The sequence below is a fragment of the Bufo bufo genome, chromosome 1, assembly GCF_905171765.1.
Source record: "Bufo bufo chromosome 1, aBufBuf1.1, whole genome shotgun sequence".
NCBI classification, from domain to species: Eukaryota; Metazoa; Chordata; class Amphibia; order Anura; family Bufonidae; genus Bufo; species Bufo bufo.
Genome location: NC_053389.1, coordinates 834,160,099 through 834,176,011, shown reverse-complemented (window position 1 = coordinate 834,176,011; position 15,913 = coordinate 834,160,099). Strand labels below are relative to the sequence as shown.

Genomic DNA, 15,913 nt, shown 5'->3' with positions numbered 1-15,913 from the left:
GTGGACAATTTGGAGACCCAGAAGTTGAATGGGGCCGAACCATCAGTCAGTACGTGGAGGGGTGTGCACAGGTACTGTTCCACCATGTTAGTGAAATGTTGCCTCCTGCTAACACGTTCCGTATCAGGTGGTGGTGCAGTTAGCTGTGGCATGGTGACAAAACTTTTCCACATCTCTGCCATGCTAACCCTGCCCTCAGAGGAGCTGGCCGTGACACAGCTGCATTGGCGACCTCTTGCTCCTCCGCTGCCTTTGCCTTGGGCTTCCACTGGTTCCCCTGTGACATTTGGGAATGCTCTCAGTAGCGTGTCTACCAACGTGCGCTTGTACTCGCGCATCTTCCTATCACGCTCCAGTGCAGGAAGTAAGGTGGGCACATTATCTTTGTACCGGGGATCCAGCAGGGTGGCAACCCAGTAGTCCGCACACGTTAAAATGTGGGCAACTCTGCTGTCGTTGCGCAGGCACTGCAGCATGTAGTCGCTCATGTATGCCAGGCTGCCCAGAGGTAAGGACAAGCTGTCCTCTGTGGGAGGCGTATCGTCATCGTTCTGTGTTTCCCCCCAGCGACGCACCAGTGATGGGCCCGAGCTGCTTTGGGTGCCACCCCGCTGTGAACATGCTTCATCCTCATCCTCCTCCACCTCCTCCTCATCCTCGTGCTCCTGATCCTCCTCATCCTCCAGTAGTGGGCCCTGTCTGGCCACATTTGTACCTGGCCTCTGCTGTTGCAAAAAACCTCCCTCTGAGTCACTTCGAAGAGACTGGCCTAAAAGTGCTAAAAATGACCCCTCTTCCTCCTCTTCCTCCTGAGCCACTGTCACAACCAGACAGTTGAGAAGCTCTGACAGGAGCTTTCCAGATCCTCCTCCTTGAGTTTCTTTGTTTTGGTTAAGTTCCTCATCTCGTTAGTCTATCTCAGCTGTCATGCAGTGGGACTGATTGCTGCCCTTTAAGTTCCTTCCCAGAATGCAGTAGTGTGCGGCTTATACAACTTCCTGGAGTGTGTGTGCATGCTGTTCCTAGTTCCCAGTCCACAGTCCCCAGTCGTCTGCAAGATAAGTTCTGTTTATGTATTTATGATTTTCTGTTTTCTGGATCCAGGTGACCCTGACTCCCTCCGTGTCTGTGTAGGGAGCCGGTGGTCGTGTCCCCTCACTATTGTAGGGTCTTCAGGTGTAAGATAGTCGAGGTACGTGGATATGCGCCCATCCACCTTTGGGGTGGTCTCATAGGCTGAGCAATAAGGGAGAGCGGCAGGTCTCATGCAGGGGTCTCCCTTTTGTTCCTTAGTTGTGGATCCAGTGAGTCATTGTTTATATTGTATTGTCTTGTTTCCTGTACACCATCTGTGACATTATAAGCCGCCCAAAACCGTCTCAAGCATGGATCCGGTTTCACTTTTGGCTGAGCGCTTCCAGGGTCTTTCATTGGAGGTAGCTGATCTCCGTAAGACTTTTTCTCAGTTTCAAGTGACCGGTTCAGCTTGCGTTCATGGAGTTTGTTCTGAGCCTAAGATCTCGCTCCCGGATACATTCTCCGGGGGTAGTGAGTATTTTGTGCGTTTTAGAGAGGCTTGCAAACTCCATTTTCGCCTTCTTCCCCATTCCTCTGGTGATGAAGAACGGAGGGTGGGGATCATTATATCGCTGCTCAGGGGTAACGCTCAATCCTGGGCCTTTTCGCTGCCGGAGGGGGCACGGCCCCTCCGTTCAGTGGATGAATTCTTTTTAGCCCTGGGTCAGATATATGATGATCCGGATCGTATTGCTCTGGCTGAGTCTAGACTACGTCTGTTATGCCAGGGTAAACAATCCGCAGAGATATACTGCTCAGAATTTCGGAGATGGGCAGCTGATACTGGTTGGAATGATGCCTCACTCCGAAGTCAATTTTGCCATGGTCTTTCAGAGAGATTGAAAGATGCATTTGCCTTTCATGAGAGACCTACCTCCTTGGATTCTGCTATGTCTCAGGCCGTTCGTATTGACAGGCGTCTTAGAGAGAGAGGAGAGATCTCTCCTTCCTGTCATACTCAGTCCCGGGACAGTGCAGCAGTCTATTTCTGTGCGCAGGGGTCTCAGTCGCTGTCAGCCCCTTCTGAGCAGGAGCCCATGCAGCTGGGGTTGATTGCCTCTGACAATAGAAGATTCAGCCCGCATGGGAGGGTTTGTTTTTGTTGTGGAGGTATTAATCATTTGGCAAATGTTTGTCCCTCTAGGAGATTCATGCAGTTTTCTGGGAGTAATAAAGAAACAAAAAGGAAAAAATCTTTTAAAAATGTTCCGTCTGTTACTATTGGCAGGGTTGAGGCGGAAATTGAAGGTTTTCCGTTTGCTTGTAGTTCCCGTTTTGTCCTGCCTGCTAGGGTGGCGCTAGAGAGCAAAAGCATTTTTTGTGAGATTTTTGTGGATAGTGGAGCAGCTGTCAATCTCATTGATAATCAATTTGCAATAACTCATGGTTTCCAGGTATGCACTTTGGGAAAGGACATTCCTGTTTTTTCTATTGATTCCGCTCCACTTTCTCAGAAATCATTAAAGGGCATAGTTCACAATATCCGTTTAATTGTGAGTGATGCTCATGTTGAGGATGTGTCATGTTTCGTCCTTAGCGGTTTGCCTACTCCTCTAGTGTTGGGGCTACCCTGGCTCACTAAACATAACCCCACCATTGATTGGCAAGCGAGGCAAATAAATGGTTGGAGTGAATTTTGCAGAGAGAATTGCCTCATGACATCTGTTTCTGAGGTTTCTACTAAGACTGTACCACCTTTCCTCTCTGAATTTTCGGATGTCTTCTCTGAGAGTGGAGTTCAGGATTTGCCTCCGCACAGGGAGTATGATTGCCCTATTAATCTCATCCCAGGCGCCAAGCTGCCTAAATCTCGTTTATACATTCTTTCCCAACCTGAGAGGGTCGCTATGCGTGCTTATATCTCTGAGAGTCTGAGAAAAGGACACATACGACCCTCGAAGTCACCTGTTGCCACTGGTTTTTTCTTTGTTAAGAAAAAAGATGGTTCTTTAAGACCTTGTCTGGATTTCAGGGAGCTGAACAGTATCACTATTCGTGACCCTTATCCGCTTCCTCTGATCCCGGACCTGTTTAACCAGGTTGTTGGGGCTAAAGTCTTTTCCAAATTAGACCTAAGAGGGGCATACAACCTGGTCAGGGTCAGAGAAGGAGACAAATGGAAGACGGCTTTCAATACCCCTGAGGGCCATTTTGAGAATTTGGTTATGCCTTTTGGTTTGATGAATGCCCCAGCCGTTTTTCAGCATTTCGTGAACAGCATTTTTTATCATTTAATGGGAAAATTTGTATTAGTGTATTTGGAAGACATTTAGATTTTTTCTCCTGATTTCAAGACTCATAAGGAACATTTACGTCAGGTCTTGCTCATCCTGCGGGAGAATAAATTATACGCGAAACTGGAAAAATGTGTGTTTGCGGTTCCAGAAATTCAATTTCTGGGGTTTCTTCTCTCCGCTTCTGGTTTTCGCATGGACCCCGAGAAGGTCCGCGCTGTGCTTGAGTGGGAGCTTCCTGAGAATCAGAAGGCGCTGATGCGTTTTTTGGGCTTTGCCAATTATTACAGGAAATTTATTTTGAATTATTCCTCTGTTGTTAAACCACTCACTGATATGACCAGAAAGGGGGTAGATTTTTCTTCCTGGTCGGTAGAGGCGCGTAAGGCCTTTTCTAATATCAAGGAGAGTTTTGCTTCCGCTCCCATCCTGGTACAACCTGATATTTCGTTACCCTTCATAGTTGAGATTGATGCTTCTGAGGTAGGGGTGGGTGCGGTCTTGTCTCAGGGTTCCTCTCCTGCCAAATGGCAACCGTGTGCCTTTTTCTCAAAGAAACTCTCCTCCGCAGAGAGAAATTATGATGTGGGAGATAGGGAATTGTTGGCCATCAAGTTGGCTTTTGAAGAATGGCGCCATTGGCTAGAGGGAGCCAGACACCCTATTACTGTGTTTACTGACTATAAAAATCTGGCCTACTTGGAGTCAGCCAAGCGTCTGAACCCGAGACAGGCCAGATGGTCTTTGTTCTTTTCAAGGTTTAATTTTGTTGTCACGTTCCGCCCTGGGGTTAAGAATGTGAAGGCAAATGCCCTGTCACATTGTTTTCCGGGAGGTGGGAATTTTGAAGACCCCGGTCCCATTTTGGCTGAAGGTGTGATGGTCTCTGCTCTTTTTCCTGAATTGGAGGCAGAGGTGCAGGCAGCCCAGTCAGAGGCTCCTGATCTTTGTCCTCCTGGGAGGTTGTTTGTGCCTCTCGCTTTGAGACACAAGATTTTTAAGGAACACCACGATACGGTCCTTGCTGGGCACCCGGGGGCAAGAGCCACACTGGATCTCATCGCTCTGAGATTCTGGTGGCCTGCGCTTCGTAAGTCGGTTGAGGGTTTTGTGGCAGCTTGCGAGACTTGCGCTCGTGCCAAAGTCCCTCATTCACGGCCATCAGGTCCTCTCCTTCCCTTACCCATTCCTTCCCGTCCTTGGACACATCTGTCCATGAACTTCATAACGGACTTGCCTCGTTCCTCGGGGAAGACTGTGATTCTGGTGGTGGTGGACCGTTTTAGCAAAATGGTGCATTTCATCCCTTTTCCTGGTTTGCCCAATGCTAAGACGCTGGCGCAGGCATTTATTGACCACATTGTCAAATTGCATGGTATCCCTTCAGACATAGTCTCTGATAGGGGCACGCAGTTTGTTTCCAGATTCTGGAAGGCTTTCTGTTCTCGCTTGGGGGTTCGGTTGTCATTCTCTTCTGCTTTCCACCCGCAGTCGAATGGCCAGACAGAGCGTGTCAATCAGAATCTGGAGACATATCTGCGCTGTTTTGTGGTGGAGAATCAGGAGGATTGGTGTTCTTTTTTGTCCCTTGCTGAGTTTGCTTTAAATAACCGTCGTCAGGAGTCCTCTGATAAGTCACCATTTTTTGGTGCATATGGGTTTCATCCGCAGTTTGGGACTTTCTCGGGAGAGGGGTCTTCTAGTTTACCTGATGAGGACAGATTCTCCTCGTCTTTGTCATCTATTTGGCAAAAGATTCAGGATAATCTAAAGAGCATGAGTGAGAGATATAAGCGTGTGGCAGATAATAGACGTGTGCCTGGTCCGGACCTGAATGTTGGTGATCTGGTGTGGTTGTCTACCAAGAATATCAAATTGAAGGTTCCCTCCTGGAAGTTGGGCCATAGGTTTATTGGGCCTTACAAGATCCTGTCTGTCATCAATCCTGTTGCCTACTGTCTTGATCTTCCTCAGACTTGGAAGATCCATAATGTTTTTCATAAGTCCTTATTGAAACCTTATGTTCAACCTATTGTACCCTCGCCTTTGCCTCCTCCTCCGATTATGGTTGATGGAAATCTTGAATTTCAGGTCTCTAGGATTGTGGATTCTCGTCTTGTCCGCGGTTCCCTCCAGTACCTCGTTCATTGGGAGGGTAATGGTCCTGAGGAGAGGATGTGGGTCCCAGTGACGGACATTAAGGCCACTCGTCTCATCAGGGCTTTCCATAGGTCCCATCCTGAGAAGGTGGGCCCTGAGTGTCCGGAGTCCACTCGTAGAGGGAGGGGTACTGTCACAACCAGACAGTTGAGAAGCTCTGACAGGAGCTTTCCAGATCCTCCTCCTTGAGTTTCTTTGTTTTGGTTAAGTTCCTCATCTCGTTAGTCTATCTCAGCTGTCATGCAGTGGGACTGATTGCTGCCCTTTAAGTTCCTTCCCAGAATGCAGTAGTGTGCGGCTTATACAACTTCCTGGAGTGTGTGTGCATGCTGTTCCTAGTTCCCAGTCCACAGTCCCCAGTCCCCAGTCGTCTGCAAGATAAGTTCTGTTTATGTATTTATGATTTTCTGTTTTCTGGATCCAGGTGACCCTGACTCCCTCCGTGTCTGTGTAGGGAGCCGGTGGTCGTGTCCCCTCACTATTGTAGGGTCTTCAGGTGTAAGATAGTCGAGGTACGTGGATATGCGCCCATCCACCTTTGGGGTGGTCGCATAGGCTGAGCAATAAGGGAGAGCGGCAGGTCTCATGCAGGGGTCTCCCTTTTGTTCCTTAGTTGTGGATCCAGTGAGTCATTGTTTATATTGTATTGTCTTGTTTCCTGTACACCATCCGTGACAGCCACCTCCTCTTCCATCATCGCTCTAAGTGTTTTCTCAAGGAGACATAGAAGTGGTATTGTAACGCTGATAACGGCGTCATCGCCACTGGCCATGTTGGTGGAGTACTCGAAACAACGCAACAGGGCACACAGGTCTCGCATGGAGGCCCAGTCATTGGTGGTGAAGTGTGTCTGATCCGCAGTGCGACTGACCCGTGCGTGCTGCAGCTGAAACTCCACTATGGCCTGCTGCTGCTCGCACAGTCTGTCCAGCATATGCAAGGTGGAGTTCCACCTGGTGGGTACGTCGCATATGAGGCGGTGAGCGGGAAGACCGAAGTTACGCTGTAGCGCAGACAGGCGAGCAGCGGCAGGGTGTGAACGCCGGAAGCGTGAACAGACGGCCCGCACTTTATGCAGCAGCTCTGACATGTCGGGGTAGTTGCGAATGAACTTCTGCACCACCAAATTCAGCACATGCGCCAGGCAAGGGATGTGCGTCAAACCGGCTAGTCCCAGAGCTGCAACGAGATTTCGCCCATTATCGCACACCACCAGGCCGGGCTTGAGGCTCACCGGCAGCAACCACTCGTCAGTCTGTTGTTCTATACCCCGCCACAACTTCTGTGCGGTGTGGGGCCTGTCCCCCAAACATATGAGTTTCAGAATGGCCTGCTGACGTTTACCCCATACTGTGCTGAAGTTGGTGGTGAAGGTGTGTGGCTGACTGGATGAGCAGGTGGAAGAAGAGGAGGAGGAAGCTGAGTAGGAGGAGGAGGAGACAGGAGGCAAAGAATGTTGCCCTGCGATCCTTGGCGGCGGAAGGACGTGCGCCAAACAGCTCTCCGCCTGGGGCCCAGCCGCCACTACATTTACCCAGTGTGCAGTTAGGGAGATATAGCGTCCCTGGCCGTGCTTACTGGTCCACGTATCTGTGGTTAGGTGGACCTTGCCACAGATGGCGTTGAGCAGTGCACACTTGATTTTATCGGACACTTGTTTGTGCAGGGAAGGCACGGCTCTCTTGGAGAGGTAGTAGCGGCTGGGAACAACATACTGTGGGACAGCAAGTGACATGAGCTGTTTGAAGATGTGTGTGTCCACCAGCCTAAATGACAGCATTTCATAGGCCAGTAGTTTAGAAATGCTGGCATTCAGGGCCAGGGATCGAGGGTGGCTAGGTGGGAATTTACGCTTTCTCTCAAATGTTTGTGAGATGGAGAGCTGAACGCTGCCGTGTGAGATGGTTGAGATGCTTGGTGACGCAGGTGGTGGTGTTGGTGGTACATCCCATGTTTGCTGGGCGGCAGGTGCCAACGTTCCTCCAGAGGCAGAGGAAGAGGCCGAGGCGGCGGCAGCAGCAGAAGAGGCCGAGGCGGCAGCAGCAGAAGAGGTAGCAGGGGGAGCCTGAGTGACTTCCTTGTTTTTAAGGTGTTTACTCCACTGCAGTTCATGCTTTGCATGCAGGTGCCTGGTCATGCAGGTTGTGCTAAGGTTCAGAACGTTAATGCCTCGCTTCAGGCTCTGATGGAACAGCGTGCAAACCACTCGGGTCTTGTCGTCAGCACATTGTTTGAAGAAGTGCCATGCCAGGGAACTCCTTGAAGCTGCCTTTGGGGTGCTCGGTCCCAGATGGCGGCGGTCAGTAGCAGGCGGAGTCTCTTGGCGGCGGGTGTTCTGATTTTGCCCACTGCTCCCTCTTTTGCTAAGCTGTTGGCTCGGTCTCACCACTGCCTCTTCCTCCGAACTGTGAAAGTCAGTGGCACGACCTTCATTCCATGTGGGGTCTAGGACCTCATCGTCCCCTGCATCGTCTTCCACCCAGTCTTGATCCCTGACCTCCTGTTCAGTCTGCGCACTGCAGAAAGACGCAGCAGTTGGCACCTGTGTTTCGTCGTCATCAGAAACGTGCTGAGGTGGTATTCCCATGTCCTCATCATCAGGAAAAATAAGTGGTTGTGCGTTAGTGCATTCTATCTCTTCCACCCCTGGGGAAGGGCTAGGTGGATGCCCTTGGGAAACCCTGGCAGCAGAGTCTTCAAACAGCATAAGAGACTGCTGCATAACTTGAGGCTCAGACAGTTTCCCTGATATGCATGGGGGTGATGTGACAGACTGATGGGCTTGGTTTTCATGCGCCATCTGTGCGCTTTCTGCAGAAGACTGGGTGGGAGATAATGTGAACGTGCTGGATCCACTGTCGGCCACCCAATTGACTAATGCCTGTACCTGCTCAGGCCTTACCATCCTTAGAACGGCATTGGGCCCCACCAAATATCGCTGTAAATTCTGCTGGCTACTGGGACCTGAGGTAGTTGGTTCACTAGGACGTGTGGCTGTGGCAGAACGGCCACGTCCTCTCCCAGCACCAGAGGGTCCACTAACACCATCATGACCATGTCCACGTCCGCGTCCCTTATTAGATGTTTTCCTCATTGTTCCCGTTCACCACAATTTTGAGAATGGCAAATTTGGGAATAGTTTTTCAACCCAGAACAAAAAATGTGCTTTTACGGTCACTACAAATAACTTGACCAGCTAAAACAGTACAGATTTGGTTGAATAGAAATGTGAGGCCTGTTTTTTTTGCGCTGTGTGACAGGTATAGGTTTAATCACAGAATTAGACTTCTATCTGCACGGTAGCGTGTGTCTTAGGTTTTTCTGAATGACACTATCAGCACCTTCAATGTAAGATATCCTTTTTGGGATAGATTTCAAGTAGGCCTCATATAGCAGAAACTAGTTTTTTTGAGAATGGCAAATTTGGGAATAGTTTTTCAACCCAGAACAAAAACTGTGCTTTTACGGACACTACAAATAACTTGACCAGCTAAAACAGTACAGATTTGGTTGAATAGAAATGTGAGGCCTGTTTTTTTTTTGCGCTGTGTGACAGGTATAGGTTTAATCACAGAATTAGACTTCTATCTGCACGGTAGCGTGTGTCTTAGGTTTTTCTGAATGACACTATCAGCACCTTCAATGTAAGATATCCTTTTTGGGATAGATTTCAAGTAGGCCTCATATAGCAGAAACTAGTTATTTTGAGAATGGCAAATTTGGGAATAGTTTTTCAACCCAGAACAAAAAATGTGCTTTTACGGTCACTACAAATAACTTGACCAGCTAAAACAGTACAGATTTGGTTGAATAGAAATGTGAGGCCTGTTTTTTTTTTGCGCTGTGTGACAGGTATAGGTTTAATCACAGAATTAGACTTCTATCTGCACGGTAGCGTGTGTCTTAGGTTTTTCTGAATGACACTATCAGCACCTTCAATGTAAGATATCCTTTTTGGGAAAGATTTTAAGTAGGCCTCATATAGCAGAAACTAGTTATTTTGAGAATGGCAAATTTGGGAATAGTTTTTCAACCCAGAACAAAAAGTGTGCTTTTACGGTCACTACAAATAACTTGACCAGCTAAAACAGTACAGATTTGGTTGAATAGAAATGTGAGGCCTGTTTTTTTTTGCGCTGTGTGACAGGTATAGGTTTAATCACAGAATCAGACTTCTATCTGCACGGTAGCGTGTGTCTTAGGTTTTTCTGAATGACACTATCAGCACCTTCAATGTAAGATATCCTTTTTGGGATAGATTTCAAGTAGGCCTCATATAGCAGAAACTAGTTATTTTGAGAATGGCAAATTTGGGAATAGTTTTTCAACCCAGAACAAAAACTGTGCTTTTACGGTCACTACAAATAACTTGACCAGCTAAAACAGTACAAATTTGGTTGAATAGAAATGTCAGGTCTATTTTTTAGGCGCTGGGTGACAGGCTCAACTTGCCCCTGATGTAGTATATGGCCAAAAAATAACCACACTATTGATGGTTAAATGCACTTGGGTGACACAGGCTCAGCCTGCACCAGATGTAGTATATGGCCAAAAAATAACCAGACTGTTGATGGTTAAATGCACTTCGGTGACACAGGCTCAGCCTGCAGCTGATGTAGTATATGGCCAAAAAATAACCAGACTGTTGATGGTTAAATGCACTTCAGTGACACAGGCTCAGCCTGCAGCTGATGTAGTATATGGCCAAAAAATAACCAGACTGTTGATGGTTAAATGCACTTCGGTGACACAGGCTCAGCCTGCAGCTGATGTAGGATATAGCACAAAATAACCACACTATTGATGGTTAAATGCACTTGGTGGCAGCTTGTGCTGTCGCACCACAAGCCACAAAATGGCCGCCGATCACCCCAGAAAAAAGTGATCTAAAAACGCTCTGGGCAGCCTAAAAAAAGTGAGCAAGTCGATATTAGCACTTCAATGATCCACAGCTGCAGATCGATCACAGAATGAAGTCTTTTGGAGGAGTTAATCTGCCTAATCTCGCCCTAACGTCGCAGCAGCAACCTCTCCCTATGCTTGAATCAGCAGAGTGACGTGCAGCGCTACGTGACCCAAGCTTATATAGAGGCTGGGTCACATTCTGCACTGGCCAATCACAGCCATGCCAATAGTAGGCAAGGCTGTGATGGCCTCTTGGGGCAAGTAGTATGACGCTTGTTGATTGGCTGCTTTGCAGCCTTTCAAAAAGCGCCAAGAAAGCGCCGAACACCGAACCCGAACCCGGACTTTTACGAAAATGTTCGGGTTCGGGTCCGTGTCACGGACACCCCAAAATTCGGTACGAACCCGAACTATACAGTTCGGGTTCGCTCATCCCTACTTATGGTATATCTATGCTAGTTTAGCCTTGTTTTGACATCCCTAGTTGTTTCCCCAACATACCATAGTCCACAGGGACAAGATAATAAATAAATTGCATATGTTGAATCACATGCCAAATATTGCCTAATTCGAACTGTCTTCCCAGAGGCTGGATTCACAAATGAATCACCCCTAAGCATATAGGGGCAGTTCACACAATTGCAGCACGGATAGCAGCCCTTGCGAGTAGAACCAAAATACGTGCTGCAATCGACCCTCGCAGACCCAACATCAGACCTGACTAGTTTATCTCCTAAATTTCGGCTTCTCTGAAAGGAGCAAAGAGGAGGAGCTTTAAATTCTTCTATATTGTCGAAACCACTAGCTAAAATCGACCAGTGTTTCCTGACAACAGAAGAAACTTGAGGGCTACTGATGCAATAATCCGTCACCAACGGTATCCTTTGTGTAGACTCTTTGGATCTCACAGGGTCTCCATCTCTCATCCTAACTTGGGTTTTATGAATACTCTCTGAGACAAGTTTTTTGGGGTAACCCCTAGCTCAAAATTTTCCAGCCATATCAAATAAACGTTGGTCCCTCACTGGGCCCTCACCGACTATCCTAGCCACCCGCAGCATCTGACTTAGGGGAAGAGACTCAATCATCGGTCTCGGGTGGTGACTCTCATATCTGACAAGAGTGTTCTTATCCGTAGGTTTCACAAAGAGGTCAGTGACCAGAGTATCACCCTGAATCACCACCTCTGTGTCCAAAAATTGTAATTTCTCATAAGAGTACATCAGGGTAAATTTGACACTAGGGTCAATCCCATTCAAAAATGAGTGGAAGGCCATGAGGTCCTCTGTGGCGCCCACCCATACCAAAAAAAACATCATTTATGTATCGCCACCACCCCAGCACATGGCTGAAGTGGCGGCACCCATAGATGTAGGAGTCTTCCAAATGCGTCATGTATATATTTGCATAAGTGGGCACCACATTGGACCCCATCGCGGTCCCCCTTAACTGTACGTAGTAATCATCCCGAAATAGGAAGTAATTCCTGCATAAAATAAACCTCAGTAAGCCAAGTAGGAACATTCTGCATTCCTCTGTGTAACTCGTTCGGAGAAAACATAGTTCCACTGCATGGAGGCCTAATTCATGCTCGATTGACGTGTATAAACTACACACGTCAAACGAAGCAAGAATGGCTCCATCTGGGACCCTCAGATCTTTGATCTTCATCAAAAAATTATGTGTGTCTCTGATATAGGATCTAGCGGATACCGCAAAAGGCCGCAAGATCCTATCCAGAAAAATAGCCGGGTTACAAAACAGAGACCCCCTGCCGGATACAATGGGCCGGCCCGGGGGAGCCCGCAAATTCTTGTGTATTTTTGGAAGAGTATATAATGGAGTTATCGGTTTTTCACAAAATAGATAACTACACAACTTCTCATCTATGATGCCACCAGATTTGGCCTGTGCTAGCATATCTCTGAGTTCCCTCAGTAGGCTAAATTTTGGGTCATTAGAGACCCGCTGATATACATTTGTATCTGCCAGTTGTGCTAAAATTTCTTGCACGTAATGATCTGTGTCCATTACCACAACCCCACCACCTTTGTCAGCAGACTTGATGGTGAGGCTGTGGTGAATGCATAATATGTGGGAAACTACTACTGATGTTTTATTCATAATATATTTAAATATATTATAATAATTATAATATAATATATGTTCTAAATATATATATATATATATGCAGTGTACTCAAGTTGTGCGTAGTAGGTGTTTCTGAGTGTAGTAGTGCAATATACACTAACCTGGTACAGCTGACTCTCTGCAAGGGCAGGTATAGGTAGGAATAGTTCGTGACGCCAGTGCCAAGTAAACGGTGGCACGCCGTTTGCGGATGCAGGAATAAATTGAGGAAACGTGGTGTTAAAACAGAACTTCAACTTTAGTAGGTTGCAGGCAGAGACAATATTGGAAACGCAGTTCCTCAGCATACAGTCGATTTTGCAATTCGGTCGATGCAGGCAATTCAGTACAGCAGGGTAATTACAGAGTGTAAAACACAGGATTCGCAGCACAGGAGCTAGCACTCTAATTCTGTCTGATCCTGGAATATAGCAATTCTTCACCAAGGCCCATTAACCTAAGTCTGGCTTTATATCCTTGATTATGGCTTTCATAAGTACCTCCTCTGTTTCTCTCAGTACCTCTGGCTTTCCTGATCTTTGCCTCTGTCTCTCTCAGCTTCTGGAAACTTCCTCAGGCTCTAGAAACTTCTGAGCTGTGGTCTAGACTGCTTCTGCACTCCACACTAGATCAGGTTACACTGACTTTCCCTTCCTTGTCTGGCCCTTATATAAACTAGGGCTCCCTAGCTCCCTCTAATGCCTGGAAGCCGGAATGACACCCCTAGCAGGCCTCTGCATGCAAGTTTCAGTGACAGGGAAATACACACATTACATTACATTTTATAAAACTGACATACAACAACTTTCCATAATTAAGGAGGGACGACAGCACACCAAGTGACCTTTGGTAGTAACGGGTATTACAACTCCCGTATACTACATACCCCACTGCTTTAAGCTGAGTACGACCTCGTACTCCATCATGGGTCTCCCAACTGGAATCTCTACCTGAAATAGAAAATAGAGACATGCAGGCATACATACATGTCATTCATCTGCATTTACGTTTACATCAGGTCCAATTGGCAAAGGTGCAGGGCAGTGACAAGGGGCGTCGTTCTCTTCTCTCAGGATAATGAATGGAACGAGGGCGCTGACCTGGCACAGCGGAACATTATAACCAGGATAGTCCATGACAATGAATAAGTCCATGATAAAACAGTAGAAAACGGTATAAAAGTTCTTGGAGGCTCAAATAACAAACATGAGTCCGTACCCAGGTTATTTCCATATTAAATCACAGAGGCTCTCATGCGGTGGAGTCCATCTCTGGGCACAATACTTTTAAAAGAGTAAGAATCTCAGAGGCTCAGGTATCTTTTGAGTCTGTCTCCGGGCACGGTTCCTTAGTAACAGGTTGCACAATAAAATGGACAGCAAAGACAAGCGCTGTAATACCCCTGATCAACCTGAAAAGGGGGTGAAGGGTAAAAGGTGCAACAAAGAAACAGGCACAACTTGGTGTGGGGTAACAAAAGCAGGCAGGAGGTCCTGGAAACAAACGTGGCCTTGCTGACTTTTATGATTTCAGTGGTCAACACCTACCACTGGGCCGTGGACAAACTGGCAGCTGCAACAAAGGGCCAGCAACATAGGACTCCTGTCCTGGAAGGGTTAACATCACCTTCTGAAGAAATAAATCAAGGGCCTAGCAGGCTGATCACAGTGGCATATTGTAGCTACTTGGCTCTGCAGGGAGGTATCTTCTGTAGTATTCTTCCACAGGAGGATGGGCCCACATGACTGTATCAGGGGGTAGCTGCAGGGTAAAGGGGCCCCTAATAGGTATTGGCCCCATAGGCCTAGGGGTGAACCCTCTGGTGGGCCGTGCCGGCCCTGGCATGATCACTGCAGGGTGTGACATACTTGGTACCGCCGCAGCAAGCGGTCCGGTGCTCTGGGTGCAGCAATTCACAGCAATCGCGGGTCCGGTCTGGGGCACTGACGGAGCGGTGACAACAGAAGGCGGTCGGCGGGTGGTGACAGGCACCCTTACCTCATCCTTCCTCGGCGGCGTCTGGATCCTGGCGGTGTAGGTCTTACGCAACTCCCGCAACTTCTCCTCCAGCCGGACGATCTGCTCACCAATACTCTCGGTGTCGGAGTCGCTGTTCTCTGCTGGCGCCGCCGGCGCAGGTACAGTCACCGCTGATGCAGACTCGGCCTCTTCAGGTTCTGGACTTGCCTCAGGTCTCCGTCCCATCCGGATGTTCTGGAAGGTAGCACTCAATCCTCTTTGCTGCTCCAGCTCAGATAGTGTCTTCTCCCGACGTGGCAGCTCGGGGGAAGGGTAGGGGCTCACCCATTTCTCCAACATGGTTGGCTGCCAGAAGACGTTCGGCCCAATGAAGGAGCTCCGCTCCTGGAAGGCGTGATGGGCCGGCTCTGGAGAGCGTTCCGGTTCTCGCTCGCAGCCAGAGTAGTCTTCTCCTTCGTCTGCCTCCCAATCCTCAGGTCCTCGCTTCGGACGGGTCACAGCAGTCGCATAGGGGCCTCGCAGGCTCTCGGCAGGGGTGTACTCCACTTCCTCTCCCTCGCGGAGGCTGTGCTGGTACGAAGGGAGGTAGTCTCTCTTGACAGACCTGCGATTCACATAGAGGTCTCTGCCAGTAAGATAGTCCTGAATAAACCCGTAGCCACGGGATTTGTCAAACGACAGCACCACTCCCTTTCTCCTTTCCAGGCGGGGTTGGGTGTGCGTATGTCTTTCATGTATGGTCTTGGTTAGCTCCTCATACACGATCTTAGTCTTAGTATTCCGCTTGATAGCGGCCTCTCGGATCTCCGCCATCAGGGAAGACCATTTAAACGATGGCTGAAAAAAGTCCCTCCATGAGCCATAGTAGGGCTCGGGTTCCTTCTCCCTGGTGCGGCAGGCGGGTTGCTCCGGTCCCGGAGCGTAGGCCGGTGGAGCCTCCTCTGGCTCTACACCGGTGTCGGTCATTTTTCCAATCATAGGTGCGGACGCTGCAGCAACACTCTGCTCACAATCCAACATGCTCGATCCTACTGAGGAGAGCGATAGGGACGCGTCAATTAAAGTAGTCAGCTCCTCCCATTGCACTGGGAGGCCGCCCCCCAGGTATCTCAATATAGGGAAGGCGGTGTCCATGCTGGCAGACATGCAAATGTCCAGATAAGCCGTGGCGCCTGTCCTTGACCTTCTTCCCGCCTTTTCCTCAGAAAGGCGCCAATTTTTCCCGCCTTTTCGGGATGAAGGTGACGCAGCAGTAAATTCAGCCAGCTCAGCGGCCATCTTTAGGTACAAACGCTGTCTGTTCACTGACAGCAAGCAGGAATGTTTAAAGTCCACAAAACCACAATCCAATGCGGCGATTTTCTTCCTCTGTGCAGCGCAATACTGTACAGCGCTTTTTAGAAGTTTTTGACACACTTTGGGTATGA

General features: G+C 48.4%; 1 protein-coding gene across 1 annotated transcript in view; it reads right to left on the bottom strand.

Annotated features, from left to right (window-relative positions):
• Nucleotides 1–11,599, bottom strand: part of LOC120990431 (olfactory receptor 1019-like) — a 28,222-nt gene extending 16,623 nt beyond the window's left edge. The window contains exon 1 of the mRNA XM_040419265.1: nt 11,413–11,599. Within this exon, the coding sequence (XP_040275199.1) occupies nt 11,413–11,599 (187 nt within the window). The remainder of the gene's footprint in view (nt 1–11,412) is intronic.
• Between the last annotated feature and the right edge of the window lie 4,314 nt (nt 11,600–15,913).